Source organism: Ursus arctos, unplaced genomic scaffold (genome assembly GCF_023065955.2).
Source record: "Ursus arctos isolate Adak ecotype North America unplaced genomic scaffold, UrsArc2.0 scaffold_1, whole genome shotgun sequence".
NCBI lineage: Eukaryota > Metazoa > Chordata > Mammalia > Carnivora > Ursidae > Ursus > Ursus arctos.
In genome coordinates this window covers 45,430,480-45,454,774 of record NW_026622763.1, presented here as the reverse complement: position 1 = coordinate 45,454,774, position 24,295 = coordinate 45,430,480, and the positions used below count along the sequence as shown (strand labels likewise).

General features: G+C 35.7%; 1 protein-coding gene across 1 annotated transcript in view; it reads left to right on the top strand.

The window, feature by feature from the left end:
• Nucleotides 1-7,340: 7,340 nt before the first annotated feature.
• The window catches only part of SLC38A11 (solute carrier family 38 member 11), a 60,889-nt gene continuing 43,934 nt past the window's right edge, over nt 7,341-24,295 (top strand). Inside the window, exons 1-7 of the mRNA XM_026492656.3 lie at nt 7,341-7,625; nt 8,098-8,215; nt 10,425-10,499; nt 16,729-16,863; nt 17,803-17,868; nt 21,528-21,634; nt 23,637-23,716. Of these exons, the coding sequence (XP_026348441.1) occupies nt 7,587-7,625; nt 8,098-8,215; nt 10,425-10,499; nt 16,729-16,863; nt 17,803-17,868; nt 21,528-21,634; nt 23,637-23,716 (620 nt within the window). The 5' untranslated portion in view covers nt 7,341-7,586. The remainder of the gene's footprint in view (nt 7,626-8,097; nt 8,216-10,424; nt 10,500-16,728; nt 16,864-17,802; nt 17,869-21,527; nt 21,635-23,636; nt 23,717-24,295) is intronic.

Below are 24,295 nucleotides of genomic sequence, written 5' to 3'. Positions count from 1 at the left end.
GTATTGCACAATGATAAAGGGGTCTCTTTTACAAGAAGTCATCCTTAACATGTATGTGCCTAATAATAGAACATTAAAACATGGGAGACAAAAATAGATAGATATACTATCTATTAGATAGATATACTATTTATCTAACAGTATGAATATATCTAATAAATAAATACACTACTGTAGTTGGAATTTTTAGCTGTATCAGATATGGATATATCCATCAGGCAAAAAACCAGTAAGGACATAGTTGAATTCAAAAATACAATCTATCAACTGGATATAGTTGACATCTATAGACTACTTCACCCAACAATAGCAGAATACATATTCCTCTCAAGCAGGGATGGAATATTCATCGAGATAGATGACATTCTGGGCCATACATACCTTAACTACTTTAAAAGAATAGAAATCATACAAGGTCTGTTTACAGACCAAAACAGAATTAAACTAGAAATCAATGACAGGAAAACAGCTAGAATATCCCAAATATTTGGAGATTAAACAACACAAAAGACTGAAAAAAATCAATAAGCCTATAGGTAAGCTAACTAAGAAAAGAGAGAACACAAATTGGTAATTTCAGAAATGAAAGAGGGGACTATAAATCACTATAAATCCCATGGACATTAAACGGATAATAAATACTATGAACAACTCAATGCACATAAGTTTAATAACCTAAATGAGATGGACCAATTCCTTGAACTATACAACCTGCCAAAACTTACAGAAGAAACAGACAATGTGAATAGGCCTATATCTATTAAATACATTGAATCAATAATTAATAACTTTCCCAAACAGAAAGCACCAGGCCCAGATGGATTCACTGGTGAATTCTACCAAAGATTTAATGTAAAAATTATACCAGTTCTTTACAATCACTATCAGAAAATAGAATCAGAGGAACCACTTCCTAACTCATTCTATGAAGCCAGCACTGACCTAATACCAAAGACATTACTAGCAAAGAAAACTACAGACCAATATCTCTCAGGAACATAGATTCAAAAATCCCCAACAACATAATGAATCAATTTAATATTGTTCAATTAAGTATTATTCAAATTCAATTAAATTGAATCCAACAGTGTACAAAAAGAATTATACACCACAACCAAGTAGAATTTATCCCAGGTATGCCAGGCTAGTCCAAAATTCAGAAATCAATTAATGTAATCAATCACGTCAACAGGGTAAAGAAGAAAAAAAAATCACACGATGATATCGCTAGATGCAACAAACACAGTTGAGAAAATCCAACACTTATTCATGGTAAAAATTATCAGAACACAGGAACGGGGGGAACTTCCTTAACTTGATAAAGAATATGTACAACAAAACTTCAGCAAACATCATGTTTGATAGTGAGAAATTCAAAGCTTTCCCACTAACAAGGCAAAAATATCCCCTCTCATCATTGCTTTTCAGCATCGTACTAGAAGTCCTAAATAATGCAAGCAAGACAGGAGAAGGAAATAAAAGGTGTACAGATTAGGAAGGAAAAAATAAAACTGTCTTTGTTCATGGATGATGTGATCATCTATGCAGAAAACTGGAAAGAATTGGGAATGAAAAATACCTGGAACTAATAAATGATTACAGCAAGATTTCAGGTTACAAGATTAATAAGCAAAGCCAATCATTTTTCTATAAACTAGCAAAGAACAAGTGTAACCTGAAATTCAAATGCACAATACATCACACCCAAGAAATTAGATACATAGGTATAAATACTTAGGACTGACACTACCTGTGTTCAAGATTTACTATAAAGTTATAGTCATAAAGACAGTGGGGAAATGGTGAAAGACTAGACAAACAGATCAGTGGAAGAGACGAGAGAACCCAGTAATAAACCCATATAATATAGTCAACTTATCTTTGACAAATGAGCAAAGACAATACAATGGAGTCCTTTCAACAAATGGTGCTAGAACAACAGGACATATACATGTAAAAAAAAAAGGAAACCAAACACAAAACTTAACAAACTTAAAAAATTAATTTAAAATGGATCATTGATCTAAATGTTAAATACAAAATCATAAAAATCTGAGAAGATCACACCCAACATCTAGATGATCTTGGGTTTGGCAATGACTTTTTAGATACAACACCAAAGACACAACCCATAAAGGAACACTTGATAAATGGGACTTTATTAAAATTACAAATAACTGCTCTGCAAAAAAAAAAGGGGGGGGGAGAAGAAGAAGAAGGAGGCGAAGAAGAAGAAGAAGAAGAAGAAGAAGGAGAAGGAGGAGGAGAAGGAGGAGAAGGAGAAGGAGAAGAAGGAGAAGAGGAGGAGGAGGAGGAGGAGGAGGAGGAGGAGGAGGAGGAGGGGGGGGGAAGAAAAGAAAAACTGTCAAGAGAATGAGAAGAAAACCCATTGGCTGGGGGAATATATTTGCAAAAAGATATACCTGAGAAAGAACTGTTATCCAAAGTATACAAAAACTCTTAAAACTCAATAATGAAAACCAACCCAACCAGAAAGTGGCCAAAAACCTTAACAGATACCTCATCAAAGAAGATACACGGTGGCAAATAAGTACACAAAAAGATGCCCCATATTATATGTCATCAGGGAATGCAAATTAAAACAACAATGAAATATCAATACACATCTATTAGAACGGCCAAAATACAGAACTTTGACAACATCAAATTCAGACAAAGGATGTTCATTCATTTTACCTTTTAATGCAAATGGCACATCCATTTTGAGAGATAGTTTGATGATTTCTTAGAAAAGTAAACATACTCTTACATAGGATCCAGCAATTGCACTCCTTGGTATTCACCAAAGGAGTTAAAAACTTTTGTCTACACAAAAACCTACACACAGATGTTCATATCAGCATTATTCAACTTCCAGAACTTGGAAGCAACCAAGATGTTCTTCAGCAGGTGAATGGATAAACTGTGGTACATACAGACAATGAAATATTATTTAACACTAAGAAGAAATGAGCTATCAAGCCAAAAAAAGACACGGAGGAAACTTAAATGCATATTACTAAGTGCAAGCAGCCGATCTGAAAAGGCTATGTGTTGTATGATTCCAACTATATGACATTATGGAAGGCAACTCTGGTCGCCACTATACCACCAAAGCCCATATATATAATACTCTGGAAAAGACAAAACTATAAAGACATTAAAAATATCAGTTGTTCCAGGGATTAGGGGTCAGGGGGACAGGGAGAAAACAGCCAAGCACTGAGAATTTTTAGAGCAGTTAAAACTACTCTGTATGATACCGTAATGGTGGACAAATGTCATTACACATTTGTCCAAATCCACAGAATGTGTAACATCAACAGCAACCCTAATGTAAACTGTGGAGTACAGGTGATAATGATGTGTCAGTGTAGGTTCATCAATTATAACAAATATACCTCTCTCGTAGCGGATGTTAATAATGGGAGAAGCTATGCTTATGTAGGGTCGAGGAGTATAAGGGAAATCTCTGTACCTTACACTCAATTTTGCTGTAAACCTAAAACTGCTCAAAATAAAAATAAAACACATTCAATTTTTAAAGTATAAATAAAGACTAAACAGCAAAAAAAAAAAAAAGTATAGGAAATTCTATCTTAGTTATCTATCACTGTATAACAAATAGCCCCAAAACTAATGGTCTAAGGCAAAAATAAACATTATCTCACATTTTTGTGGGTCAGAAAGGAGAAGCTTGGTTGAATGGGCCTGGCTCAGGTTGCAGTTGGGATGCTGGCTGGGGCTGCAGTCATCTGAAGGCTTGCCTAGGGCTAAAGGACTTCCTTTCAATATATCTCACTCACATGGCATTGGCAGGAGGCTTCAGTTTCTTGCTATGAAGACCTTGAGTGCATTCATGACATTGCAGCTAGCTTCTACCAGAGTGAGTAATCTGAGAGAGAACAAGGCAGAAACCACAATGACTTTCATAACTTAGAATCAGAGGTTATACATGTAACTTCCATCATATGCAATTTATTAGAAGCAAGTCACTGAGTTCAGCCCTCATTCAAGGGAAGGGGAAAGAAGCTCCACTTCCTGAAGGAAGGAGTGTCAGAGAATTTGTAGACATATTTTAAGCTACCATAGAGCCCATATTCACAAAAAGAAAAAAATGCATACACATACACAAACATATATAATATATTGAAAAAAATCTTAAAGATAATTGAAAGTACAAATACAATCATTTAAAATTCTTTCTCCTTTTTACTTTGTTTTCTACTTTTTAGAGACAAATGTTTTTGGAATTAAAAAAAGAAAATTTTACAAGTTTTACAAATTTACAGTCCAAGATATTTGTGGTCAATATAGTGAAGCATTGATACTTAAATAGTCAACATGGACAGAACTGATATCTTTATTTATTCTACTTATCCATGATTTTGATATTTCTTTCCATTTATTTAGACCTTGTAATTTTCTCTAAAGAGACTGTGCATATCTTTGGTTGAATTTATTCCTAAGTATTTGATATTCTCTGACACTATTAAAAATTAGTTTCTTTTTATTATAATATCTAGTTGTTGTTGCTGTAGAAAAATTAATATATTTTCAGGTAACTCTTGTATCTAGTTGACTCCCTAAAGTCTCTTATTACTTCTAATATTTTCCCTTTTAATATTTTATTTTGTTTTTTAATATAAACACTCTTATTATCTGAAAATGATGGTTTTATTTCTACCTTTCCAATCCTCATACCTCTAATTTCCTTTTCCTTTCTCATTGCTTAAGGCTACAGACTCCAACAACATGTTAAATAAAAGTCATGATCTGGGTATATTTGTTTCATTTCTTAATTAAATGAAAATGCTTCCAAAATTTCCCCATTAATGAAAATATCTGCTATAATTTATTAAAGGAAGTTGTCTTCTATTTCTAATTTACAAAAAGGCCTTTTTTAATTGTGAATTCAACATTATCAAACCTTTTTCTGTATTTAGTAAAATAATTATGTGGTTTTCTCTTATAATCTGTTAATGTGGGAAATTAAATTTATAGGTTTTTTAAGTTAAGCCACCCTTTCATACTTGAAGTTTACCCAACTTGGTCATGATATTGCTAACTTTTCATACACTGTTGGAATCAATTTGCTAATATTTTATTTGAAATCTTTGAGTCTATATTTTTTAGTAAAATAATGCTGGAATTTTCTTTCTTTTGATGCACTGTATCAGGACTAAGATTACTAATTTTGAGTATATCAAAATTATATATTTTGCATAATAAAAAACGCCATGAACAGTTTTAAAAGAAAGAAGCTGGGAGAAAATATGTGCAAAATATGTAATGGATATAAGTTGGCACCCTAAATATATAAATAACACTCACAAATCGATAAGAAAAAAGACTAACAACCAAAATCAAAAGGGCAAAGGATATAAAATGAAATTCACGAAGAGGACAACCTAAATATTTAATTAAATTCATCAAATATTATAAAAAGATTCTTAACTATAGATTGGGACAATATAAATGTATACACTAATTACCATTTTAAAAAACCCTTTAAGAACAACAAAACTTAAAAAAAAGGAAGTCCTGGTGTTGTAGACAAAGCAGAAAAACAGGAATTCTATCTCTGCTGGTGAAAGTGTTATTGGTACTACTAATTTGTAAAGAAATTTGGGAATATTTTGTGAAGTTTAAACATGCATGACTTATTTCCTAATAATTCTACTGCTAGAGAATCTGTCATTTAATATGCTCCAGAAGGGTGTAAAATTAGAACCTTAACAACCTTCTTTCAGTAGGAGGATGGCTAACTGATCCGTGAGAGAGAAAATGAATAAACTGTACCCACTTATATCTATATAATACATCTTGAAAACAGTATATTGGGTAAACAAACAATAATGCTGTTGGGAAAAATAACATGTACAATATGGGACCATCTTTCATAAATCTTGAAAACATACAAATCAATTTCATATATTATTTATGGCTATAAATGAATGAGTTAAAATATAAAGCATGGATAGAAAAGATATACACCAACTTCATGAATAGATGACTTCAGGGATGAAGAGAAAGGAATGGGGATGGAGAAAGGGGTTTCCATTGGAAGAGTAAATGCTTATTTTGCAGTAGAAGAAAATGTGACAAAATGTTAACATTTGTTGGGGCGTCTGGGTGGCTCAGTCAGTTGTGCCTCTGACTCTTGATTTCCGATCAGGTCATCATCTCTGGGTCCTGGGATCCAAGCCCCGGAAGGGCTCTCTGCTCAGCATGGAGTCTGCTGGAGATTGTCTCCCTCTTCCCCCCTTGCTCAAGCGCTCGCTCTCTCTCTCTAATAAATAAATTTTAAAAAATCTTTTTTAAAAATGTTAACATTTGTGGGGCACCTGGGTGACTCAGACAGTTAAGCATCAGCCTTAGGCTCAGGTCCTGATCCCAGGGTTCAGATGGATCCTGGAGGGGGCTCCGAGCTCAGCAGGGAGGCAGTTTTTCTCTCTCCCTCTGCCCTTCCACCCCCCCCATGTTCTCTCTCTCTCTCTGAAATAAATAAAATCTTTTTTATGTTAACATTTGTTAATTTGATATAGAGCTTATTTTATCATTCTCTTTAGCTTTTTTCATTTAAAAAATGTTTCATAATTTAAAATAAAAGAACTTCTTTAATAAGTATTTGATAAGTACAGTATTCTATTACCACTCTTACTATCCTTGAAACCTTTCTGTATGTATTCTCTTTGTGATTGAATATTCCATAGGCCAGTTTCCTCATCTGTAATATAAGAAGGGTGAACAGGTGATCACTGAAGACTCTTTCTACCTCAGACACTCTAGGTGCCTTCCCTTTCCCATCCCCCTTACACTTCCCTCCTCCTTGCTTTTAAGATTCACTACCTGAATCCATCATCAATCCAGCTCCTTTTCCACTCTTTAAATCTCCTTTTCTGAAAAGTCATCAAGGAACATTTAACCAAAGCATGCTCAGTAATCAACTTTGCTAAAACTCTAGAAAAGATTTGGTTTGCTTGGTTTGCTTGCTTTGTTTTCCATTTAAAATAAGAGTTCTATATTTTCATCTAGCATCTCTGACACAGAAGATGTGCAGGAAGCAGGAGGAGGTGGTAATAGAAACGATACTCCAGGGAAGCCCCGGTCCTACTGCGTTCTTACCTGGGCATCAGACTCCAGCCAAAGAGCAGCTAACTTTGGAATGGACTAAAATGAAAGCACCGTGACTCTTTTTACAATCTGGGCAGGGCAGGGCAGAGCAGGGTGGAACACACTGTAGTTTCCAACTGGAGGTGGGGTGGAAAAGGAGGGTGCAGGGAGAGAGGGCTGCCCAGATCAGAAACATCCTGTAGCATCCAGGCGTAGAAGGAAGGTGCATTGGCTGGGCAAGCTCCTGGAGGAAAGCGCTCCGGGCTGCTGCAGCCAAGTGAGCTCTGGGCTGCAGCCCGCTTCCCCGCGGATCTGAGGAGGTGGGGCCAGGGGCGACCGCGGGACCGCTCGCTCCCCTCTCCCGCCGCGCGCGGACTCCAGCTGTGCAAGGTCGCGGAGGAGGCTGGGCAGGCTTGTGTGGGATACCGAGGCCCTCGAGCCTTCCACGTGCTGAAGACTCTGAAACAGCCATGGGCTACCAGGCGCAGGGGCCCGTCATCCCGCCACAGGTAAAGCTGGGCAGCTTGTGAAGCCAGGTCCTTTCCAGTCGTTCACCTTGCAATAGAGAGCCGCACACTTCATCTGGGGTCTTGGTTTAGCACAGCGGGAAGTTCTCCAGGAGAAAAAGTTTTGCCTCCATCTGACTTTTTTTTTTTTTCTTGGCAGGCACTTTTCAATATAAACCCTTTAATCTCACAAAATCCGAATCCTGTATTCTGGGATTCCACGCAGCAATCCTTGAATTTGGCGCAGCTGTAATTGGGGCATTTTAGAATGGAGTTTGTTTACAATGCTCTGTTGAATTACCTGTTATTGTTACTCTTTATTGTATTGTACTAATCATTATTTTCTTATCGTTACTGACATTACTAATTATTACTACTAATGTCGTGTTGGTGTCCTGCATTGAATATTTGTCTGACACTTTTCTAATTTTTTGACCTAGTGAATACTTAATTGCCATTTTATATATTAAAATAGAGCAATCTAGATGACAGAGAAACCCTCGTTTCTGAACATAAGCACAAAGGGAAAACTTACCGTCAGTTCACAGCTGTTTTTAATGTTGTCAACTCGATTATAGGATCTGGTATAATAGGTAAGTGTTGCTTTGTTTTGTTTTAAATTTTAAGTGAAAAGACGAAATTTAAAACTCTTACCATGTTGCTAGTCTTGATTATTTTTAAGGAAAAAAATCTTAAATAATAAAACTGGTAATTTTTTCCCCATAAAAACCTTCCTTTTTTTCCAATGTAACTATGTGCATCACAAGAGTGTCTTTTATGCTGAAGATGGGGTTGTGATTCAGACTTTTTCTTCATTTAAGAGCGTCCTTCATATCTGGTAGATTAAGGTGGAACTGAATATGGGATATGTTGAATTTATTTGTATAGGCTATATGGTCAATTGATAATGCTACCTAATACATCTTCCTGAAGTGTCCACCATTACTTAAACCACCTTTCTATGACCTTCTAGAGTGTTAATCTCCAGATATTTGGAAATATTGAAGGTATATAAGTTTAATGTGAAAACAACAATCTTGTGAAAAATGAAATCATACAGTATTTCCTTACCTATCTAAACAGTTTTAATTTTAAGGTACGAACTTATTATAATACATTAATTTTAAGTATCATTTAATCAACAAGTAGATATTGGTTAAATCAGAATGCATAGATTTTTTTTAACAAAGGAGTCAAATAATCAGAATTGAAAAAATGAGAGGCTTATATTTTCCCAGTTTGAACCAAGGGGAAAATTCTGACAAAATAAAGTGTGTTGCCTTATAGTAATTAAGACAATTATTTTTTCAGTGCTGATTATTTTTTTTAATATTTTATTTATTTATTTGAGAGAAAGAGAGAGCACAAGCAGGGGGAGCGGCAGGCAGAGGGTGTGGAGAAGCAGGCACCCTACTGAGCAGGGAACGTGATGCAGGGCTCCATCCCAGGACCCCTGGATCATGACCTGAGCTGAAGGCAGATGCTTAACCAACTGAGCCACCCAGGCGCCCCTAATTATCCTTTTTTTTTTTAATTTGAAAACATCCAATTTAAGAAAAAGCAAGGACAAAACAAAATCCTACAATATGCATTGAAAATACTACTTTTTCCTGTAAAGTTCTGACATTTTAGTTACAGTCATCATTGAACATTTATCTTAATTGAGTTACTTTTTTCAACTTTTGCAAGCTGATGTGTTTCCTGATGTTACCTGTTTCCATATATAGGCAGTTCTTTTTAATGGCACATAAAATAAAGGTACGTGAGGTAAAGTAATCAAGTAGGGGCAAAGATTTGTTTGAAATTCTACCCCCATGAACTAGGGAGGTGTGGACAGCTCTACTAGGCAGAATTCCAGAGTTAATTCCTGAAGTGAACACTTTAAGCTGATTCATGTCAGCAACATTAAAAAGCATCTCTTAATTATGTTCAGCAGATATTTTAAGGGAAAATTTTCCAGAGAATAAAAATTCTGGGTGGATATATTTTAAATATGTTTTTTCTTAATATTTTATTGCCCATAATCTAAAATTGGCCATTTCCAAAAAAAATGCATAAGAAATACTTTTATATACCCCTTCAGCTTTATTAAAAAACACTTTTGGTGTGCCCTGGTGGCTCACTTGGTTAAGCATCTGCTTTCAGCTCAGATCATGGTCCCAGGGTCCTGGGATTGAGCCCCGGGTAGGGCACCCTGCTCAGCGGGGAGTCTGTTTCTCTGTCTCCCTCTGACCCTCCCCTGCTCCTGTTCTTGCTCTCTCTCTCTCAAATGAATAAATAAATCTTTTCTAAAAATACATAAATAGTAAAAAATTAAAAATTATTAAATAATAAAAAATACTTTTGCCTTCTCATTTTTCTCTCCTGGTTACCCACTTTGATTCTAGAGTCAGTCTTTCCTCATATCCCATAATCCTTTTGTGCTCTTCTTACCCTCTCTGCTTTCCCAGCTAGCATGTAAGGGAAGCTTTAGGTTATTACTTTCCACATATTCAAGGTCATATTGCCTCCTCACCCTGAAGTGAACATTATTTGTGTGAACCGGCATCTGTTTTTCATTTGCTGCTTTCTTATTCTTATCCCATCACCTCATAAACTTGCTCTCTTGACATGTCCTTAGCTTGCATTTTATTCTGAAATAGTATTAATATGCTAACACTTGATTTGAATAGCCATAGGCACTGTTTACAACCATGTCCTATAAATATGTCAATTTACTTAGCTTATTTTATACAGGAATTGGGGGAAAGCTTCTATATTCTTATATGTTTTATTAATGTGATTAATTTTATATTTTTCCAGGATTGCCTTATTCAATGAAGCAAGCTGGCTTTCCTCTGGGAATATTGCTTTTATTCGGAGTTTCATATGTTACAGGTAAAATACTATGTAATTGCTTTTTCCTGCAACTTAAATCTTGCAATGATGACTACACACACACACACACACACACACACACACACAATAATTGAATTTTCTAATTAAGGAGTGCATCAAATAATCCTAAAGAATTCAGACATTTATGTCTGAGAAGATTTACTTTTCCTGCTAATCCTCTGAACAGATTAGAAAAGCATTATATATCACCAAGCCTAAATCCTTTTCATGCGCCTTTTCCACTGTATGCAGGGAGTGGTAGATGAGGGAGTCATTTTAAAGGCTGATTAGGCTGAAAGAGACTGCTTTGAAAGTGTAGACATCAGACCTTCCTTTCCCACAAAAACCTTAAGCAGGTGCACATGAATGAGCAACCTTTTCTAGCTATTTTTGTGCAGGTAGAACTTAAAGACCTGGTGCTCAACCAGCAGGGCTCACCACCCACTCCCCACCTCTCCCGTGCCTGCCCAGGCTCCCTGCCTGCCGCTCTCTTTCAGGGCAGCAATAACGTGCTTCTGTATCACTTCTCTTCTGCTTCCCCCTTTTCATGTAATGGGTTCACTCACACTCACGTTTTGCCTTTCTTCCATCTGAGTGCAGGTTTTACAACTCATAATCACCTCCTCTTCCTGCTGTTCTCATCCCTGCCCTGTCACCCCACCAGCTCACCTCATGACAATCACAGGGTCCTTCCTCTACCTTGGGATCACCGTGAAAAAGGCAGTGATCACAAACAGATACCACCTGCAGTGGCTGTTTTGAAGGTGGCCACTATGTGTGGTCTTAGATGCCCTTTTACCAAGGAATGCAAAACACCTCAGCCTTGTTTTTTCAGTGTTGACCTGTCTCTCAGTGGCACCATGTTCCTGTGAGGTTATGATCCCCAGCCACCATTTCCCCACAGCCTTCAGCCAATAACTGACTGATAGGAAAGCAAAAGCTGTGCACCCGAGAGCACCCACACACCTGCCCCCCACACCCACACCCCCACCCCCACCCCCAACCGGAGAGACCAGTGCATGTTGCAGGTGCAGCAAGTCTCCACCGGAGACCACCTCTGTGCTGAACTGTTTCCCCTGCCCTATCCTGTCACTCCCATTCTCTTGAAGAGCACTCCCTCAAAGTCCCTCGCCCGAGAATCTCTGACCCAGCTCTGCTTCCAGAGACCCTGACCGAGATGCCATGCCGTCAAAAAAAATCTCAGGTTTCTAAGACCCTCCTGTAACTGCCATTTCTCCCCCCTCAGGCTGAGGAAGAGAGAGTAAAGCATGCCATAGATACCAAAGTCAGGGCTGCAGAAGCACAGGACTGCCTTCCTCCCTCCTTTCTTCTCACCACCTGTTCTCCCCAAACCTAGGCTGCTTTGAGCTTCTACAGCTCTTACTTTGTGGCTTAAGACCCATAACATAGTAACGTGGGACCTGTAACATTGTGCTTATTCAGTGTTGCTGGTGTTTAAAATTTGCACTCCATTCATGAGAATATTCATCACACTAAAAAATCCCATTCAAGGATTACACTTGTTTTTAATTTCCTGTTTCCCAGTCAGTCAGCACTGACAGATAATTAATTTCCACCCAGGCATAATAACCATGGCTTATTTAAGTACACTGTAAACATTTATGCACACTGTAAACCAGTAGATAGAAAAAAATTTAAAAATATATGTCACCTAAGAATTAAATACTTGAGGTGAATTAAGTCACATTATGCACAAATTAATCATAATGTGAATAACTTTCTCAACTAATGCTATGCATAAACTTAACAGCAATGCCTGTGAGCAGCCCTTTGCAAAGTCATATATTGCAAATTTATTAATCTGTAGAAATAGTTACTCTTGTTAGTTCAGTTGTATGATCAAAATCTTTAAATAATTTTGATGAATAAAGGATGACCACCCAGAAGCAAAAAATGTATAGACTATGATTCACTTTATTTCTTAATTAGGCTTTTAAGAGAAAACTCTACAAGTAGGGTATTATACTGAATTTTTCTTTAAATTGACACTTAAATGGCACAAGGGTTTTTCTTTATAATTATTCTTTTGTCTTTTTAAGGCCTCTAGTGAGATATGTCCAGCTCAGCAGGTAGTTTTTCTAAGTTCTGTTTTCATGTTTGTGAAATGTTGGGGAATAAGAACAAATTATTTACAACAAATGCTTTCTTTTAATTTGCTTTAAGATTTTCATATTTGTTGATTAGAGTGTAATAACTTTTATTGTCCAAACATACATACTGATTTAAAAGAAAATTTTTATGTTGAATGACATGGACTCATTCATGGATTTATCTAAAATTTCCATGCAATATATTTGAAGTGAGATCAAAATGTTATAGCGATTGATATTCCAGATTCCTAAAGCTCTTAAGATATATACTTATAGCTTGTATGTTACAAGTAGGGAAACACATTTATTACTGACTAAATTCTTGGCAAATTGTTAACTTTAAGCAATGTATTTTGAACTTCTATAAAAATCAGCATTCTCACCCCAAGCATACGGTTCTTCACCAAAACTTCACAACATCAATGAAACTGGTTACCTCCTCTCTGTGACTGAAGTCCTCATTCATTCTCTTCATTGGTCAATAAGTTGCTGTTGAGTTTTCCTGCCTTTAGCATCTGACCATTTCCTGATGAGTCTTCCATACTGCTGCAAAATTACCTTCATAAAACCTCAGTCTGGTCTCTCTCATGTCCCCAGTCAAGGCATTCCAAGACTGTATAATGACAATAGAAAAAAAAGTTATTGCATTCAAACTCCTTCATAGCTCAGGCACAATCTGAACTTTACATTTCATCTCCAATTAATCTAACTTCTTTCATATAGTCACCAACATTACCATGTGTAGAAGTTATGTTTTAGTCATTCTAGACTATTCCATTCCCTGTAGAATGTGCTTTCATGCTGCCTTCCCATGGATAGTCTCCCTGCTTGACATTCTTTTTCTTCTCTACCTGGTGAAATCCTGTATCCAAGGCCTATTCCTCTGTGAAGTTTTTCCTGGTTTTAAACAAAGGCAATATAACTAATTGCTATGTTCTTTGTGCTTACAGAGTATTTAAAAATATACTCATTAGGCCATTTATCACATTAAATTTAATCACATATGTAGACATCTAGCAATCCTGCTATATTGATTCATTCAACAAATATTTAGTGAGACTGCTGCTGCTGTATCAGTGAAGAACATTATTCCTGCCTGGAGGAATGAAGCTCACAATGTACTCTCAGGCAGACAAAAAACAGAATTATAATACTTTATGAAAAATACCATATTAGAAATATGGGCAAGATGATAGGGATACTGGAATTTAACCCAGTCTCAAAGGAGCAGGCATATTTTGGGGACAAATAGACACCTCCACTGACTGTTTATAAGTGAGCAAAGAAAATGGAAGGGTGTTCTAAGCAGATGGAAATGTGGAGATGCAAAAGGGAACTGTGTGAGTGATTGCGTCTGCTTAAGCATAGGGTTGATGTTTGTAAGTGGAAAGGGAGGAAGTTAGAGGTTTGCAGAGGCATTTATGAAGGCTCCCATGTAATGATAATCATTACCACTTCCTGAGGACTGGCTTGATGCTGAGGGTAATGCAGCCACTGTACTTAATCCTGACTCCATGAAGTAGTTATTAGTGTTCCACTTTGATGGAGAAGGAAATTGAGACTTTAACAGGTTAAAATGACTTGCTCAAGGTCAGCACTTACTGGCAACAGAGTTGAAACTTTGATTGAGTGCATGGACTTTGGAGTCAGACTACCAGGATCTGAGTCCCAACTCTTCCTTTCTAGCTCTGTGAAGTTCAGCGATTTGCTTAACCTTTTGTGCCTCGCTTTTCTCATCTATTAAAGGGGGAGTGGAGGGTAATAATTGCACCTACTTAGAGATGTTGAGAAGGTTAAATGAGTTAATATGCATAAAGCATTTAGGAAAAAGCTTGGCACACAAAAAGTGTTGTGAAAGTATCTGCTAGTATTTCTGCGGTTCTTCTCATTGTTATTATTATCAGACTCCAGATACAGTGCTTTTTCCACCTATAGAAAATAGCCAAAAGTAGCACAAGCTCTCATTCATTTAGTCTCCATAACATGCCAGGTATTGTGGTAGACATGTAAACATCATAATCCTCATAGACTCTTCTGTGAGGTTTGGTGTATTGTCTTACTTTACAGATGAGACTCAAGAAAGTGAAGTCTTCCACCCAATATCATATAACTAATAAATAATTTTTTCTGCCTCATGAAAAGGGTTTTTTTTTTTATCCAAAAGTATTAGAGGATTCCCCTGGAGGATTTTAAGCAGAAGACAAGATCAGATTTATGTTGTGGTCAAATCCACCTGGTAGAGCAGGGATGTCGAGAAAATCTTTGTAGGGTGGGAATGTTAAAATTGTTTTGAAAAGGGGCTAGATTGGTAGATGAGGGAACTATGAGGAGTTTTCACAGTAATCAGGTGAGAAGTGATAAAACCCTAAAATAAAGTAGATTAGAGATTAGAAGTGAGGGGATACCATTGAATAATTTATGATGCAATAGTTAATGGATTTGGTGACCAAAAGAATGTAGCAGGTGATGGGTAATGAGAAGTCTAGGGTAATGCTCAAATTTCTGTTGGTACTGTTCACAGTTTAGAGAAATATAGATGGAGAAGCGGGTTCCAGAACAAACATATAAATTAGAATTTGGATATTTAAAATCAAGATGTCTATGAGATCTCCAAGATAAAATGTTTATTAGATAGCTAGATATCGAGATCTGGAGTTTTGGAGGAGTCTGGGTTGAAGATACAATTTTAGGGATTAATGACATCTGTGTGAAAATTAAAGCAGCAGGCATGAATAAGATCACAGTTGGACATTTTGTTTTTTGTTTTTTGTTTTTTGTTTTTTTTTAAAGATTTTATTTATTTATTCGACAGAGAGAGACAGCCAGTGAGAGAGGGAACACAAGCAGGGGGAGTGGGAGAGGAAGAAGCAGGCTCAGAGCGGAAGAGCCTGATGTGGGACTCGATCCCATAACGCCGGGATCACGCCCTGAGCCGAAGGTAGACGATTAACCGCTGTGCCACCCAGGCGCCCCACAGTTGGACATTTTGAAGAGTGAGAAAAAAGTCCAAGAATTCATGTTCTAAACCGAGTAAAAGAAATTGGTGAAAAACTATATATGATTAGTCAAAAAGGTAGGAGGAAATCCAAAAGAAATTGATGTCACAAAGGCCAGGGGAAGGTGATTGAAGAAGAGGAGAATAGTAAACAGAAAAAACAAAAACAAAAAACCCTGCTACCAAAATAGCAAATTAGATTAAGATTTAGGAGGTATCCATTGGATTTATCCACTTGGAACTCATTGGTGAATTTGTTGCAAGAAGATTCAACGATGTGGGAGGGAATCAAGGTGGAAAGCACATTGCAATGATTTCTATTTTCTTCTTTGTATTTTAATGCATTTCCAAATTATTTAAAGGATAAAAAAAATCAACTGTGATGGAAGCATGAGTGAGAGAAGAGAAAAAACAAGAATCACACACTGTGCATAGCTGTGTACCCAGCACAACTTCAGTGTCGTTCATTAAGTGCTCAAAAAACATTTGAGTTAAGTGGAAAAAAAAAAAAGGAGAGAGTAACTCTTAATTATATAATTTCTGTATATTTGCGTCTTAAATTCCAACTCTAAAATGAGGGCTTAAATCTTTAAAATGTAAATTAAAAAGATTCTTGGAGTTTTCTCTTAACCATAACTATAAATAAAGTTACTAGTTGTACTTTGTTATCAAACAAATGATCTGATTCTCCTCAATTTATTTTTTTCTGAATGTTTACACATCACTTTTCATTCTCAGTTTTCACACATTGAACGTCTATGAAATATCTGATTACCTACATTCTGCTGCTTGGAGAGTTGAGATGCTTCCTGTTAATAGTCGTTACAGTAGTTAGGAAAGTAAAAACTGATGCTTTCGCTCTAGTCTGCGTACCTTCTTCTGTCCAGTTCATTGCACAGATATGTTAAGTGTATTTGCATCTCAGTTGAAAAATATATAACTGGAAACAGAACTGTTTCATGAAAGGTAATGTTTTATGAAAGGAAACTAAGCCTTGCCAAGCCAACTGACTGTAGCATTAAATTAAATTCTTCATGGTTTCTCTTTCTTTAAGTCAAAATACAAAAAAAACTTTTATATTAAATGTAATCTGACATTTGCTTAATGGCTGTTTTTGCCACAGACTTTTCCCTTGTTTTATTGATAAAAGGAGGGGCCCTCTCTGGAACAGACACTTACCAATCTTTGGTCAATAAAACCTTTGGCTTTCCAGGATACCTCCTCCTCTCTATTCTTCAGTTTTTTTATCCTTTTATAGGTAAGTTGAATGTGAAAATGAAAAGCATAACTCTTTCATAAACTTACAACTATTTCTGAAGAAGGTTGTTTTAGTAGGAGATTAAAAGTGAATAGTTAAAACAATAGATTTCTTCCAAGGCTGAAATATGGTTTTTTTTGAAAACCTTAGGGTTTGTGGAAGCCATGTACAAGGCCAGCATGTAATTTAAAATTTGTACTGTAATGGTGAACATGTCCCCTAGCACTTCTTAGGTAAATTGTTAACATTCAGCAATGACCAAATTGACATCATTTTTTAAGTCAGTAATACAGAAGCTATTGGTCAAACCATTAGCTCCTTATGTCTCCATGGAAGGCTAAGAATGTATTTTCCCAAAATCTGACTTTTTCAAATGAGGGGATATTAGGGAGCCTTCACAATTTTCTATTATCGTTCCTCACTTTGAGCAATGCATGTGTTCCTGAAAACATATGCGGAAACTGAGCTTTAGTGAAAAAACAAATCACATTTTAAATGACAATGGAAACTCACTATTATTTAAAGTTGTTCTGGAAAGAATCAATTCATGAAGTGAAAATGTTTTTGTAATATAAATTGATATTCTCCCATATATTTGCTGTCTAGTTATTTTTGAAATTATACATATTTGTAATCACAATATATATTGAAAGAAGTAGGATTATGCTAATCGTTGGGAATAACTGATTACTTTCAAAATAGTTAACGGGTATTAAGGAGGGCACTTGTGATGGGCACCAGATGTTGTATGGAAGTGATGAATCACTAAACTCTAAACCTGAAACTAATATTACACTGTATGTTAAGTAACTGGAATTTTAATAAAAACTTGGAGAAAAAAATAAAAGTGCTAAATGCAAAAGGAAAAAAAAATCAAAATATTCAAGATGGAATATGCGATAGCTTCTTGGTGACTATATTGTTTTAATTATGTTTTAGCTATGATAAGTTACAACATAATAACTGGAGATACTTTGAGCAAAATTTTCCAGAGAATCCCAGGAGGTGAGTCAATGTATTTATTTTATGTATTATTCATAGTTGATGTGGGTCATAATAATTTATAAGCAAAATATTTGCAAGTGGAAGAATTGGATGACTTCAAGTATCTGGCAATATCCATGATCCATTCTGATCCTAAAGCATTAATCTACTTTTATAGATAATTTAGTTCTTATTTAGCTGTATAAAGGATATCATTATTATTCACATTCTTAAAATACTTTGTATTTTAAATCTTATGCTACATATCACCAACTCTACGTAGTAACATTTTTCATGTACTCTTTTTACTATGCCATTTCTAAAATAAGCAAGCTGACATTTTTTTCTCCATTATTTGTATTAAGGTATAATTTAATACAGTAAAATTAGCCCTTTTTAATGTTTAATTGTGTAACATGTAGTTTGACAAATGCATACAGTCATCCATCCACAACCACAATCAAAATACAGAACAATTCCATCACCCACCTTTCAAAATTTTCCTTATTTCCCTGTGTAGTCAAACCCTCCCTCATCTACAGCTCCTGGCAACCACTGATCTGATTTCTCTCCCTAGTTTTGTTTTTCCCAGAATGACAAATAAATGGCATCACATAGCATGTAGCCTTTCAAGTCTGGCATCCTTCACTTAGTATAGTGCATTTGAGACTCACCCAAATGAATCAGTATCAGTAGTTTGCTTTTTTTTTTTTTAATTGCTGAGGAGTATTCCATCATATGAAGTACAACAGTTTATCTGTCCCTCAGTGGAGGGACATTTGGGTTGTTTCATTTGTCATGATTCTGAAAAACCATTATGAACATTTCAAGCAGACCTTTTCAACATGTGCCACAACCCCATTCCCTATTCAACCTTTCAGCATATTACGGCAATTTGAATAATTCAGAGATCATGAGTCTTTTTGTTTTGAAGAGTTTCTCACCTACTCTATAGTTATCATAGTTGAGAGTGATGCAAAAACACCTTTCCTCTTAGTGCAGAATCACTCCTTCTAGAGACATACAAACCAAAAAAAAAAAAAAAAAAAAAAACCACCTTAAAACTAGAAATTGCACCTATTCCTTTCACAGAGTTTAGTGGAAATGGAAACCAGGGAGACTTGACCATTAAATAACAGACCCACTGCTTGCTTGCTGTGTGACCTTGAGAAGGTTAATGCCCTCTTTGAGTTTTAGTTTCTTCATCTCTAAATTCTAGAGTATCACCTGCTTCATAGAATTATTGTGTGAAACAACACAGGGAATATAGACAGTGCTTCGCATATAGTAGGCTCGCCCAACACTGTTAGCTCTTAGCAGCAGCTTCCGTTCTAGCCCCCAACTACAAATCATGTTTTCATAAACTGAGATCATGTGAGTGGATAGAATGCTAAGGAAAAATGCAAAGAATATAATGTCATATATAAAATATGACCTAATTATGTAAATTTTCTATTTTCATAAACAACTACGGAAAAAAACAAGAAAAAATATATTCAATGTAAACTGTGATTATCTTTTAATTGCAGGATTCATGAGATTTTTTTTGTTTCCTTTGTTGTTTGGTTTTTCAAAGGATCATATGTTAATTTAGAAAAAATCTTTTTATCACTTTATTTTCACTTAAAATGCTTATTCAGGTATATTTTTGTGAGACGATCTCATCATTGGATCCTTATTTTATTTTATTTTATTTTAAAGATTTTATTTATTTATTTGACAGAGAGCGACAGCCAGCGAGAGAGGGAACACAGGCAGGGGGAGTGGGAGAGGAAGAAGCAGGCCCCCAGAGAAGGAGCCTGATGTGGGGCTCAATCCCAGAACACTGGGATCACGCCCCGAGCCAAAGGCAGACGCTTAACGACTGCACCACCCAGGCGCCCTGGAAATCTATGTTTTCTATCAAACATATTGGTAAAGCAAATGATTTGAAAGGGTAAACAGAAACAAATATACAAATTATTTAATTCAAGTTATACTTACCAAAAATATGTAAATAGTTGAATTCAAGGTTTCTGGAACTTGAACTTCCTATTTTAGTGTTTCGATTTGCAACTTTATGTTGATTGTTTAGTTATATCTGAGTTAAGCAAATATTCATGATTATTTTATTATAGTACGTACGTGTGTGTCACATTTATACCACTTCAAATCTGCATCTGGGAACTTCCCTGCAAGTTAGTGTATTAACTATATAAGAAAATAAGTCTCACTTACTTTTCCCGGTAATAGCTTGCTTGCTTGCTTGCTTTTTTTCTTTCTTTTTTTTTTTTAACTCACTCACTTATTCTACAGACCTTAGACTTTGCAGAAATTTATGAACAAAGACATGGTACCAGTGGGGACATTTCAAAAACATAATCATATGATCTCTGAAGGAATTCAATATGAGCTAAAAAACGTAAGCAGTGGTATCTTCCTTGGAATAGATATATAGCTCCCAAAGTTAATACTGTGATTAGCACAGCCTTAAAAATATATAAATCATTATAAGTATCTTTTATTTTATGTTTACAACTTTTTAAAAAAGATTTTATGTATTTATTTGTCAGAGAGAGAGACAGAACAAGCAGGGGGAGCAGGAGACAGAGGGAGTAGCAGACTCCCCGCTGAACAGGGAGCCCAATGTAGGACTCAATCCCAGGACCCTGGGATCATGACCTGAGCCGAAGGCAGATGCTTAACCAACTGAGCCACCTAGGCGCCCCTTATGTTTACATCTTTTGCTTATATGTGATGATAGGCACACATGCACACACACACCCCCAACACACACACAATTATGTACTCATGTGACAATCAAGACTCTGTAGGGTATACTGGTTTCAGCAGAGCTTCCCGATTAGTTTTCTGTATTGCTTCTGTCTACTATACTTCAGGGAAACCTCTTCTTTCTCAACAAAAGTATAGAAATAGAATATTTTTATCTAAAACTTGAGTCTTTTTTTTTAAAGATTTTATTTATTTATTTGACAGAGAGAGAGACAGCAAGAGAGGGAACACAAGCAGGGGGAGTGGGAGAGGAAGAAGCAGGCTTCGCAGTGGAGCAAGGTGCCTGATGCGGGGCGCAATGCACAGCTCAATCCCAGGACCCTGGGATCATGCCCTGAGCCAAAGGCAGACGCTTAAAGACTGAGCCACCCAGGTGCCCCTAAAACTTGAGTCTGGAAATTTCAAGCTCTACTGTTCAAGTCTCTCTAGGATATAGAAGTTAAAAAAAAAAAAAAGCCTCAGAACATACCCTCTCCTGATGTAGCTTACTTCCTATAGAAGGGATTTGCCATGAGAGGGTTTTGGACAGACTGACATCATGTTTTTAGCCTTGGGGAAGGATCTCTGTACCTTCTAGGTACAGAGTATGAAGGTATACTCTAAGGGGACAAAGGAAGGGTAGAAGCAGGAAAACTGATTAGGAGGCTATTAAAATAATTGGAATGCAAAATATTATAAGATTATTTGAACTATAGGTTCATCCTTAAGTTATTTTGTATTTACATTTTTGTGAATTATTTCTATTTTTACATGGTTTTATGGAATTTATTTACTCAAAATCTTTGTCATTTAGATAACATTTGAAGTTATTTAAGTCATTTTTGCACTTAAATATTTGACTGCTTACTTGTATTGCTGGTGTGTTAATTTATACCTATAAAGATTTTATAATATTTATTATGTTTTAGTTGACCCTGAAAACTTGCTTATTGGTCGCCACTTCATTATTGTGCTTTCCACGGCTGCCTTTACCCTGCCTTTGTCCTTGTATCGAGATATAGCGAAGCTTGGAAAGGTAACTTATATCTTAAAAAGGCTCAGAAATGCACTTTGTTACCTGCACTAATTTTGTCAAACTACTGTCTATGTGGCCAAGTTCTTAATTATAGTATTTATCTTAGTTTCTTTCTTACCTTTCTTTCTAAGGTAGATACTCTGATGTCAGACACCATACTTTTAATTTAGAAAATAAAAAGAACTATACTTACACCAAGTCTAATTTACTGAAAAAATGTTGTATCATTTTTTTTTTATAGATAGTAGTTTAAACAATTTAAAGTTAGACTAAGTTTAAGACGTATGGATGAATCTCTTCACTGGCTCAAAAATTTTTTTTAAACTATAGTGTGTTTCATCCATTGAATTTAAATATCAATGTGTCATTGATTAATTCATGAAAATTTGGCCAGTGTATACGATTCTTATTGCTAAAGAAAGTGATGATGCATTTCTAATGAAACCAACCAAAAAATTATTCAAGTCACCATATAGGCTCGCCTGCATGGACTAGCCTTTATCTGCCTGTATTTTTATTTCCTTACTCTCAAGGAGTGTTGGAGTGTTTGTATTTTACACAAAATACTATTGGCATTATATTTACATTCTGCCAAGCATTCTGATGAAAAATTTTTAAAAAGAGTTATTTATATATTTTTATGTTCTAATTTGAAAAGTCCAACAGGCAAGTGAATTTTGCTTTTCACTGTGATGTTTCATGTGTATCCACAGTTATGGATCCTTCCTTAAGGATCCTGTTATGGATCCTATTTCCCAGAGTCCTTCCAGGTAAAGCTGAGAGTGGAGATGATGTTCCAAAGTATTCTGACCACTCTATCTTTGTTCCCTAACAGACTTGCAGAAATAATCATGAGTCTATCAAAAGCAGCTTTTTTGTGAATTATCTGAAATGGCTGAACAATTTTCCATTTCACGTGTTGTAGACATAAATGTTATCTTCTGAGAGCAGAAGGCCAGGCATTTATGAAAAGAAAGCTAATATTCTATCATATTATTAATACCTGAACATTTTTACCGGTGTCCCTTAAAAGTGTCATACTGTAATATTTAAATAAATCTCCCAGTGAGCAAACCCAGAGTAGTTAGGAGCCCTGATCTGGAGTTAGGGGGTTTGCATTTGAATTTTCCCTCTCTCATTTTTTAACCATGTGACCTTGGGAGTGTTACTTAAAAATCCCATCCTCGGGACTCATAACAGAACCTTCTTTCTAGTTAAAAACTAACAATCAGGGAAACAAGGTTAATGATAACTAAATGAAATAAAAGCAACTTTACATTATGTTTTTCTTATTAGAGAAAGAAGTCTAAAATGTGCTCATCCATTAAAAAATTAAGGACAGAAACACAGACCTAATAATGAGTGCACAGATCACATATACACACAGACCAGTTTATATTTTAACTAGCTGAAATAGTGACAGAATAGAAAGGAAAAAAAAAAAAGACTTTAGAAACACAGACCAAAGGGCAAAATCAAATAGGAAAAATAGACTAACAGAGCTAGAGAACAGAAAGAAAAAAGGAGATGCACCCCAAAAATATGTGTGAGTGGGTGTGTGTGTGTGGGGATCCTGTCTTGATAGGGAGAGGGTAAGGTAAAGACAGAAGCAGAAGAAGCAATTATAGATAGAAAAAAAGCACAAGTCAACACCAAAATAGGACTTGAAGAAAAAAGAAAACAACTTCCCTTTGACTTTATAAACAAAAATCGCCAGTTTTGTATTCTATACAGTAAGCCACTAAAAAAATTAAAGCCATGTTGCAAGATTAGTCATAAATGATACTTGCCTTCCTATTTGGGGGAAAAAAATAATACTATGGTCTGATAAAAAGTTACATGCCTGAGATTATCAACAACAGTCTATAAGAAAAAACTACTATAGGATACTATAAACAAAAGCTGTATATATGTTTACTCATGTAAAAAGAGAAACACTTAATATTTTCAATATAGTAATCTCTCTTCCAAACTGACAATATCTTTACATTTTCTTTTGCAGATCTCTTTTCTTTCAACAGTTTTAACAACTCTGATTCTTGGAATTGTAATAGCAAGGGTAGTCTCATTGGGTCCATACATGTAAGTTTTGATGCTCTATTGGTTAGTCTTTAATTTATAGCCTTTGCATAAATACTTATATGACATATTGTAAATGCCAAAATATAAAGTAATCATGGTACCAGAAGCACCATTTATCTTCAGTATTTGACAAAATGAGAGAAGATAATTACATCTAAGTAGACAGGCATTTTTCATTGGGCTGCTGCATGGCTGATGAGATTAAACTGAGTTTACTCAGTTTACTTACTGGTCCTAAGAATTAGAATAAGGAAGAGATTTTGAATAGTTAGAAATAGGAACAAAGTAGAGCGCTCGGGAGTGAAAATGGTAAATGGCAGAAATTTTTATAACTACCCCAGAGATGGATTTGTTAACAAAGTTTCACCAACATAGGCTGAAATGAGAAGAATAAAGAATATAGTGGAAGTTTTCTCCGTTACAGGATACATAATCACTTTGCAAACCACCCTTTATTCTCTACTAAGATTATATTCTTTGATTATTTTGTGTTAAAATGCTTTGTCATTTGTGAACTGATGGTGATAGCTGTGAATGTTACCTGTGAGGGGGGGAAAGGAAAGGAAACCTGTTGAATAA